Raw genomic sequence first — 10,251 nt, 5'->3', positions numbered from 1 at the left:
GCCGGGAAGGGGTCGCGGCGCGGCCTCGGCGGGGTCCCGGGAGAGCAGGGGCGAGGGGCGGCGAGGAAAGGGTGGGCTGTGCATTGTGGGACTTGTAGTCCGCGCGCCTGGGCCGCGGGGCACGCTGGGCCTCGTAGTCTCCGAGGCCGCGGGTGGGAAGCGGTGCTTGCTGGGAAGGAGGCGGTGGGCTTGCTGGGAAGCCGGAACCGGCCGTCCCCGGGGCCGCGGGTGGGGGCTGCTCCAGACCCTCCCGCCGCGAGCCCGCAGCCCGACCGGCTGGGGCTCCTCCCCACCGCCCGCCCGCGTGCGGGTGCGCGCGGCTCGGGGTCGGGGCTGCGGGGTCCGCCGGGGCGGGCAGGGGTCCCCGGGGCTGCGCGGGCAGAGCGGCGTGGACTCCGGACTTGGGGACTCAGACGGTCCGCGTCCCCCGCCTACCCCCGAGCCGCCGGGAAGACCGGGGCCGGCTCCCCCGCGGGCTCGTGCGGAGTGACCCCGGGGCCCAGGGCGCGGGTGGACGGCAGCCTCCGTGGGACAGCCGAGCGGGAGCCGAACGCGGCCCTCCCGGAGCGCGGGGACCCCGCACGGTCTGGCCAAGCGTGGGAGCCGCTCCGCTGCGGGCCCGGCGTGGTGACGCCCGCGGTGACTCGGGGCGCTCGCGGGCGCAGCGTCGCCGAAGTCACGCGCGATGCGTTGCACGAAGGGAGCGAACGGGCGAGCCCGCACGGCCGAAGGCGGGCCCCGCGGCTGGGTTTGTCCTCCAGGCCCGCACGGCGGTGAGGGTCGCGCACACGGTGAAGGCCCCGGCCTCTGGACGGCGCCCTCCGCGCCCGACCCGGGCTGCTGCTCATGCGTGCTGGCCACACGAACATGAAACTGTCGGGCATTTTGCAAGCAAAATGGGTTTATTCTGCAGTAAAATTGCGACCTAGGACGAGCCAGCCGCGAGAAAACCAAAGCAAACCTGGGAACGGAGGGCAGGGCGGCTCAGCGACCCGGGAAGGGCCGGAGCTGGGGGAAGGGCTGCGGGAGCGGGAGGCATCGCAGCCTCTCCTGGGCTCGGAAAGGGGAAATCTTGCTTCCTCTGCTGGGGTTGTAAATCCACCTGCTGGCCTTGGCGGTGACCACTGCTGCTGGGCGCTGGCCTCCTGACGCCATTCTACAGGAGAGTTTCCTTTCATTAGTTTTCACATTTCCCTCTTTGGATCCCGGTCATTCCTCGAAAGCTCCTGATCAAGAGTCGGGTTTTCCGGACTTAGTGCTTTTTGTCCCTTGGGGCCAGGAAGGACCTTTTCTGGTTGTCATGTTCCATGTTGGAGGGAAAGCGCACAGCTGTGCAAAAGCACGTAAGGACACATTTGAGTAACAAGGAAGGTCAGGAGGGAGACCTCCAAGGCACTTCCCATCTCTAGTCCGTATTTACCAGGATCATAAGCGTTGGAGATCATGTATTGAGTACATCATTTTCACAAGTGCTTGAGAGGCAACAAAATTCAAAACTTAAAATAACCACATGAACCAGAAGTAACACCGCAATTCCAAATTGCGTGACGGTGCTGAACTAGGACCCTTGGTCTGAAAGCTGCCAACTTGTATTTATCCGCCCTTATTCTGCCTTACAGAGAAGGTTTCCCCACAAACACAAAGCCAGAGTCACACGTGGCTCCCGAAAGCCCCCACTTGCTGCCATGAGAGCAGAGTAGTGAAGACATCAAGAGGACACGGAAAGAATTAATCAGGTGTGTTTGGGGAAATACAATGCAGGTATGAACGTGAAGCAACAGCTGATGAACTTTTTGGAAAAATAGCAAAACTTCAAAGATGTGTTAAAACAGTTTGTTATGTCAAAAGAACTGTTTGGAAACAAATGTTATCCAATAAGACAGACTGTAAGGTTGCAAATTCAGAGGCCATGAACTTGGATAGGAATCCAGAGCCAGACACTCATTCAGATGAAAGAAAGAGTTGTGAATTCTGAAACTTCTAACCGTTCAGGAAAAAACAGCTGAAAAAGTTCATCTGTTGCAAGATCATGATGAAGCTGTTTCCAGAAGGCCGTGATCTAAAAAGGTTTTCTCTTTCTCAGTAGCTTGGGAAACGCAGACAAGGACATTGTCTTTCCATGAGAGAGAAGCAGCAACAGCAAGAAAGGGCCCACAGGCCTGTCCGGACACCTTGGGAAAGTGTCTGGCCAGAGGTTGTCTGCTGCCATTCCAGGAAATCTTTTTATTTTCGTTTTAAGATTTTATTTATTTGAAAGAGGGCACACCAGCAGGGAGGGCAGAGCGGCAGAAAAAGAGGGGCAAGCCGACTCCGCCCTGAGCAGGGAGCCCAACATGGGGCTCGATCGCAGGACCCCGATCGTGACCTGAGCCAAAGGTAGACGCCTCACCGACCGAGCTCCCCAGGAGCCCTCCAGGAAATCCTGACTTTCAGGTCACCAGATGGCATGCAGGGGCAGTCAGGGATCGGGGCTTTGTTCAGACGGGTGCTGTGGCTCTGAGAGGCTTGTCCCTGGGATTTGGCGGCACAGGGTTGGTTCAAAGTTCCTGATAAGGGCCTTTCCAGAGAGGTTGAAGAGAACCCTTCCGGGTGATTTTCCGCGTGAACAAAATCTCCAATTTGCAAGGTACGATACTTAAGGTCGCCGTCTCCTGGGGGCACACAGTGAAAAGATGGCTGTTTGTAAGGGGAGCAGTTGGGCCTTTGCAGTGCTGAGCCCTGTCTCCTCTTACCCGCTGTGGGGCGGGGGAGGCAGGGGCCAAGCAGCCTCAAAGGGCGAGAGCGTGAGTCCTGAGGGAGGGATTTGAAGTTCAGTGGGACCGATGGCAGCTCTTCTGCCCCTGCGGATTGTGCTGCCTGAGTCCTGACCGCGGCCTCTCGCGCCTTTGAGAAGCTCTGAGGACGGAGGGTGGCCCGCACGTGGGAGTGCGGAGAACCGTGGGGACAGCACGCAGCTGTCGGGGAACCTGACCCGTAAAACGGACTCCCGAGCCGCGGTGGGTTGGGAAGGGTTCCCAGGTAGGGATAATCTTTTCTAGCAGAAGCCTAGCCACCGAAGTAGCATGGCCTGTCTGCCGGGGACAACTTGGGCCCGAGAGAGAACAGCAAACCGCGCCGGAAGCCGAAAGCGTATTGATCTCCAGGGGATGGGGAAGCTGCGAGCTCCATTCGTGTGAGTGGGAATTCTGCGCATTGCACGTCAGGCAGGCGGGACCGGCACGTCGGCAACTTCTGTGGCCTTATTACTGTTTCTCCACCAACGCTGGCTCCCCAGGGCTGTCATTCCGCCAGGTTCAATGCTTGCACAGTGGTAAGTCGTGGGAATTTTGGGATTTCTGGTACAGTCGGATTATTATTGGGTCCAAACCAGAGTGCTATCAAAGAAACAATTATTAGATTTCCCATCTGGTTTTTCGCCCTCTGGGATCAGTGGGTGGGCATTTGTTGGTCCGTTTTTCCACATATCATGGAGAATATTCCTTTGGACCAGAGGTTTGGCTATTGGTCTCTTTGGGAGCCATGTTTTGGTTTGGTTTGGTTTTTGTGGACCTGTCCGTGGGGTGGCTTCCTTCAGCCTCCAGGGTGTTGAGTCTGGAGAGCCCGGGAATATTGAAAGTAACCAGAGCCACTGGCAAGGGAGTGCTACTTCATAAGTTCTGCACGTAGGGGCCCCTGGAGGCAAGGACAGCTCATTGTTTCCAGACTGTTCCAGATCATGAGCTCCCCCCCCCAGTGACATGCCAGCCATAGGTTCGACTGTCCGTGGTTCTACCCCTGGCTAGGGCACCGGCTGGAAGGAGGGGCTGGGCCGACGCAGCCAGAGCACCGGTGCCGTTCAAAGACGTGGGACGGGAGTTGCCAGGGCGCATCGGACACGACACTTCCTGCGCCATCTGTTGGACGAGAGCCACCAGCAAACCAAGACAAAGCTGCGTAAGAGGAACGTCCTACAAATTGCCAGAATGAGTGGACACGTGAGGGCTTTCGTCTGGGTCCAAGGGCAGTCCTGGTTTTGGGCTGGAATGCCGTGACAGTCTGACCTGCGGGTTTTTCTCTGGAGACCACGGTCTCCCTTTCGGCCTGAAAGTTTTGACAGGCGGCTGCCGTTTCCTGTGAAGAGAGTTGAGCAGGGGAGCGGAGAATGAAATCATCTATGAACGGCAACAAAACAGAGCCTGCAGGAAACTTCTGTTGTCTGCGTCAGCTTCCAGGTTTGTGAGGGGCACAAGGCCGCAGAGGCCCGGGGCACGATGGCCCAGACGCACTGCTGTTCTTCCCCAGTGAGCGCGGGAGGGCCCTGGCTCCGCCACCACCAGAACCCCGGGAGATGCACCTCCTGGGTCACTTACGGTGAAAAATTTCTTTCGGTGCAAGTCACTGTCTGTACAACGTGAGGGTCGGGAACGGAGGGGTGCAGGGCGACGCTCGTGGCTGCTCCGAGGACCCAGACGAGCCTCTGTCCTCAGCGGCGGGATTTTCCCCCAGGTAGGTTAGGGTGTCACGGGGACTAGTGCAAGAGACAACCAGGCCCCGAGCCTCGCTGTCCTCGGTGACGGGCGTGAAGGCTTCCTGACAGACAGGGAACTCGTTCGTCCTGAGGAGCAGTTCTGAGGGACCTGCTTCAGTCCTTTTGGGAGGGGCACTGTGGTTCCGCCAGCATCAGCTGAAGATTTTGCCGTAAAGAAGAAGGTAGCTGATCGGATAGGGACTAACCGTCGGCGTCCCCAGACGGCCCCAACACCATCAGAGGCAGAGCATAAAAAATAGACCAAAGAATCAGGGAACATCCCTGCTTCTCGATTTTGATTACAATTGTCGAATTCTAGAATTGTTTCCCTCTTTTGGGAGAAAAAAGATATTTTTCTAAGAAATATCCGTCCAGTAAAGGAGTAGACGCAGAGGAACTGAGGCGAAAAACCCGAGTTTCCCTCAAAGGGCCTCGACCGGAGGGAGTCGGCTCGGGGTCAGGAACCTCCTGAGATCTGAACTATCTCAGACCTTCAAGGCAGAGGCTGCTTTACCGCAGGGGGTTGGGCCCCGAGAGTAGAGCCCCAGGGTCAAGAAGGACAGAGAGAGGTTGACTCCCGATCTGGAGAATGGTCTCTCCGCTGATGATCAGGGAGGGTGGGAGCGCCAACAACAGGAATTAGGAGGACACCGGGGAAGGCTGGCTGCAGTGCTCAGACCCTTTCCCGGTGCCCTGGCCCTTTGCAATAGCGTCAAGGGCGGGGGGTTGGGGCTGGTTGTTTAGGGGCCGACCTTTGCTGCAGGTGAAAATGGAGAGTGGTCGTGGTCTTTCTATTAGGTGAGTCATCTAGGATGCCAGTGCGCTGGTTTTCCAAATTAACTAAGTCCGGAGCGGACAAGGGTTCCTGTAAGATGGTGGTTCGGCTCATTGGTAATGGAGTTAAGGGCTACCTGGGGGGGATTTAGCATCCAGAGGAAGAACTTTCTTTGAAGACCGTGTGCAGTCGATCGTGATGGTCACGAACAGCTTCATCAGGCTTCTCCGAGCAAGCCCGAGTCTGTTCCAGTCCGCAGGCTCAGGAAAGGGTCCTGTAATTGCTCGATGTTGCCGGCAGCCATCTCGGGAGCTCCCGGGTGCGATCCCAAATCTGCCCCGGTTGGCGGAGGGCAGGGACAGACTGAGGAGGCGGCCACTCCAGGTTCGTAGGTGTCCGTTCTCATCATCAAGGGAACTGACATACAAGGCTTGTCCTGGGCAGCAGCGGGACGGCTGGATCCCCACATCTGACTCCAGATCTTAAAAAATGTATGAAGAGGCCGTAACTGGGCTCAGCCCAGTCTACCCTGCACGTGTTCTCAACACCACACCACATCACCTTCTCAAGGCCGCGTCCTTGGAGCAGCCTCTGTGGGGGGTGGCGGGGGGGACACAAGGGGAACCCATGATCCGAGGATGCAGGAACGGAGTGAGGAGCTTCCAAGTGCTGGGGTCCAGGTCACAGGTCCACTGAGGGTCACATCTCTTTGATGCCCTTCCCCAACATCTGGAGATTTCCAGCGAGTATTCTAGTACTTTGCCCAAACTCAGGCATCTGTTTCTCTAAATCCCTTTCAGGCACTCTCATTGGGCTGGTTTTGTCCAGCGTTTGGCCTGACCCTCACCGGCAAGCATATGGACCCATCGACATAAATCTGAGAAATCAGATCAGTAAGTTTGAACGACCATGTTAGGTTCTACAGCAGATTCTGGGGGTCCTCAGTCCCTTTAGGACACTCTTCCAGTATGGCTCGAAATTCAGCTTTGGTCCAGGCAACACGAGCAATTGGTGTTCACTGGGCCCCAGCAGAGTGAACCTTAGAAGCGGCAGGCGTGAACAGGCTCAGGAGACGGAGGAGGTGGGTGGGGAGAGTCTGGAGGTAAAGGGAGGCTCCGCGGAGGGTTAGAATGAGCGGTGGGTGTGAGGGAGGTGGGGGCTGTGCCGAGGGAAGAGGAAAATGGCTCCACAGGCGGGGCCTGAGCGCAGGACCTGTCAGAGACAAAGGAGGTGAGGAGGGCCAGACTCAGAGGCTGCGTTGACTTCTTTCAGTTGTTTGCCTCTTTGGAAAATGCTGTTTCTAAATTAACGAACCAAAGAGGGGAGCAAACTTTCTTTGAACCCTAAAATGTTTGGAAGCCTCCAGGTACCAACTAAAATAACATGGCTGTCCGATTCAGTGGTGAGAAGAGTGAACTGGGGGAGATGGCGCGTTCCCCATCATGGCCATCGAAGGTGTAAATTACTTTTGGTGGAGTCCGTCCATTTAGTTAAGAATGCACGTGAGGAGGGACCACAGTTTTGAAACCTAGAGCAAGTTGGGGCCCCAGAAGTGTGGGAGTGTGGGGGCAGAGGTGTCCTCAAAGCGTTTGATCCCCGGGACCCCCTTTCCGAGAGACTTTTCCCTAGAGGGAAGAGAAAACTTTCCAAACAGTGCAGTTCCGGTAGGGACAGCCTGGCTCTAAGAAGGAGTCAGACCAAAGATCAGGTGAGTACTCAGAGAAAGGACAACGCCATCTAAAGTTCTCGAATGAAGCCTGGAGAGCTCAAAACACAGCCCAGGAGAGAGCTCGCCCTCGACCCCAGGCTCGGGGAGAAAGCTGCAAGCCCGACTGGGTCTGTGGGGCCTGGCACCTGTTTGCTCGCAGCCTCAGAACCTCTGGGGGCAGCGCCTGCATCCCACTTCTGACACCGAGTCATGTTTTCCTTAAAAGCAAAACTGCCTTTAGCAAAATGGACTTATTCAGGAACAGTAGAAAAACGCAGTTTGGGACAAGCAAGCTATGACGAAACCATAGACAGTTTCCCAGGACAGAGGGGAGAAATGCTCCTTTATAGGAGCGATGGGCAGGGGAGCTTCTGTAAACTAGAAATCCCAAGGAGAGACCTGGGAGCTGTAAGTGGGGATTTTTGTTGGCTGGGCTCTGCCCTCACTGGCTGGGCAGTCCGGATGGGCACAGCGGCTGCTTCCTGCAGGGAAGGCCGAGGGCTGCAAGGAGGCCGTGGCGGGCGGGAGGGCGCCTCTGCCGGCCTCCACTGCACGTCGGCGAGGTCGCCTTCACTCCATCTCACTGGGTGTCCACACCGAGATCTGTTCACCTGGCTCCCCTGCCAGGCCCACCCACCAAGGCCCGGCCAGGCCTGGATCGCTCTGCCCCCGAGAGGCACCAGCCGGTGTGCTCGGAAGCACCGGTCCCAGGAGGCCGCTCTCTGGCTCGTGGACCCGAATAAAGGACACCTCATGTGACGTTCCTCCGAAAGTGGAGACAGAGCTGCCCATGACCCAGCAGTCACGCGCAGGGTGTTCACCCAAAGGTTACAAATGTGGCGAAGGGGCACGCGCGCCCGAACGTTTAGAGCAGCAACGTCCACAAGAGCCAGACTGTGGACAGAGCCCGGATGTCCGCCCGCGGACGGACGGAGCCCGGATGTCCACCTGCAGACAGATGGACGGAGAAGACATGGTCCGGGCGCACAGGAAGAGGACGCAGCCATCAGGGGAAACGGAATCCTGCCATTTGCGGCGACGTGGATGGGGCTAGCAGGCATCGTGCTGAGCAAAATAAGTCAATCGGAGGAAGACAATGATCGCAGGATCTCCCTGATTTGAGGAACTGGAGAAACACGACGGATCGTCGAGGAAGGGAGGAAACATGAAACAAGCCGGAACCAGAGAGCGAGACTCAATCTCAGGGAACAAACTGAGGGCTGCTGGCGGCTGGGGCAGGGACAGGGAGCCTAGGATGGACACAGGGGAGGGCCTGTGCTACAGTGAGTGCTGGGAATCGTGTAAGACGGATGATCACGGACCTGCACCCCAACAGAAACAATCATTCTGTGCAGATAATGATAATAAGGAGACCTCGTACAGAGCGGAGTCAGGAGGCCAGCAGGCAGAGCACTCGGGCCCAGCCCCAGCAGTGAACGGCCGAGCCGGCAGAAAGAGACAACCTTGTAGCAGGACACTACTTCCCCGTCCCTGCAGGAGGAGGCGAGATTGCCGGCTAAGCCAGGCAGTAGGCCCACCAAGGAGAAGCCCCAGACTTCCAGCTCCCGGTTTGCTCTGGTGGACTTCTCATTCACAGCCGCCCCTGACCGCCCCCTTCCTCTCTAAGAGTTTTACTCTCCTTAGTTCTGGGGACTTGCCCGTGGCTTTGCTGTAGCTCGTTTGTCCCAGCTTATCATCCTCTGCGCATCCCAAAATAAACTCATTTTGCTGGTAAAAGAGCTCACGGTTTTATCTTTACGGTTAACCAGCCTCGCAGGGCCTGGCTACTGCCGTCTGCCTGGCCCTGGGCCCACTCCATACCCCGGGCCCTGACACACGCACGAGGGCCTGGGCTGCCAGCTTCACTGTGGCCACCGTCCAGTGCACGTGCAGGTGAGGACAAATGAGGCAGGAGAGCCCAGCCAGGGTCGCACCTGGGTCTCCGTCCTGAAGGCCACAGGAGGCGTGATGCGGTCAGGGTCACCAGGCTGCTCTGTGGCTGAGCGAGGACTGTGGTCCGCACCGTACTGGCCTTCACTGACTGGCACGTTGGGACTCGCTTTGTCCAGGGAAGTGATGCTGGACCCAAGTGCCTAGAGCAGGCCCGCTCCCGTCCACCCCTTCTGTCCAGCAGGTGCCCCTTAGGCCAGGTTCTCCCCCTGCCCTGGGGGCCCAGAGCCGTCCTTCAGGACCTCTCTTCTCCACGCGAGCCGGTGGCACTCAGATTCCCAGCGCTGTCCTGCCGCTGCTGCTTCCTGGCTATGGGCGTTTCTCCCAGATTTTGCCGGGAGCCACCCCCTTCCTGCACGGAGAGGGCCGCCGCCTCTCGCGGGCACAGAAGCTAAACAGGACAGGGCTGGCCAGATCCCAGGAGCCTGTCCTGAGAGTGGGCTGGTGTGCGTGTGGAGCTGGGATCGGGCCCATTACGGGTGGGGCCAGAGTGGAACCGGGCAGGGCCTGGGCTGGGTCCCGCGGTCGCCCTCTGCCCTGTGCGCGGTTGGCCGCGTGTTAGTTAAGAATAGCCGCCAAGCTTTGGCCACAGGCCAGTGAGAGCTCCCCGCGCTCCACAGAAGTTAACTGTCGGGACCGTCACCCCCTTGGGTCTATTTTTAATCTCCGGCTGAGAGACTAGGACACTGAGGCACCGAAGGTCAGCGACTCCCCCCTCGGCTCCTTCCCCGCTGGAGCCTGGAGCTCCTGTCCTGACAGCCCCCGCTCAGCCACACTCTGCAGGCGTTTCCACCTGCGCCTGGGCCCCCATATCATGGTCTCACCTCTGCCAGTCCCCGTCTCGATGACTCCCTCCAGACACACGGCAGGGCAGCGGACACTGCATGGCTTGGGGACATGGTCCATCACCTGGTTCCTGGGACCTGCCCTGCCTGGGGAAGGGTGCAGAGGCTCTGACCTTCCTCAGCCGCAGAGGGGAGTGCCCCGGGGCACTACGGCCAGCTCCGGCCTCGGGAATAGCTTGTCCTGTAAGCGCACCTGAGAGCCACAGGTCTGGGCTGACGTTTCCATGGGTCTGTCCAGCCTCAGGCCCCAAGGCTTCCCTGGCCTGCCTGCTGGACTCGTGCTCATGGTGGCCAACAGTGAGAATACGGACAGCCGTGCTTTCTTCAACTGTCCTTGGAGGGACGGCAGAGAAAGCTGTGGCTTCCAAAGGGACAAATGACCCTTGTTTCTGCTGCGGGGTCTGTCAGGGTGAGTGGAGCCCAGAGAATTCGGTCCCCGCAGTTCTTCCAGGGCCGGTGGAGGGTT

At 58.4% G+C, this 10,251-nt stretch overlaps 1 protein-coding gene across 3 annotated transcripts; it reads left to right on the top strand.

The window, feature by feature from the left end:
• Positions 1-2,441: 2,441 nt before the first annotated feature.
• LOC123948921 lies at positions 2,442-8,713 on the top strand. Of its 3 annotated transcripts, none has more exons than XM_046016120.1 (4): positions 2,442-2,626; positions 3,042-3,310; positions 6,083-6,175; positions 7,479-8,713. In XM_046016120.1, the coding sequence occupies exons 1-4, from the start codon at positions 2,442-2,444 to the stop codon at positions 8,042-8,044; spliced, it is 1,113 nt and encodes a 370-aa protein (XP_045872076.1). In that variant the 3' UTR covers positions 8,045-8,713. The 3 variants fall into 3 exon arrangements, with proteins under 3 accessions (XP_045872076.1, XP_045872075.1, XP_045872077.1); XM_046016119.1 differs by having other exon boundaries at positions 3,039-3,310; XM_046016121.1 differs by lacking the exon at positions 2,442-2,626 and adding an exon at positions 3,783-5,666 and having other exon boundaries at positions 2,635-3,310.
• Positions 8,714-10,251: the final 1,538 nt, after the last annotated feature.

The sequence above is a fragment of the Meles meles genome, chromosome 8 (assembly GCF_922984935.1).
Source record: "Meles meles chromosome 8, mMelMel3.1 paternal haplotype, whole genome shotgun sequence".
Classification (NCBI taxonomy): domain Eukaryota; kingdom Metazoa; phylum Chordata; class Mammalia; order Carnivora; family Mustelidae; genus Meles; species Meles meles.
Note: the sequence above shows the minus strand (reverse complement) of the source record. Positions and strands in the feature narration are given on the sequence as shown.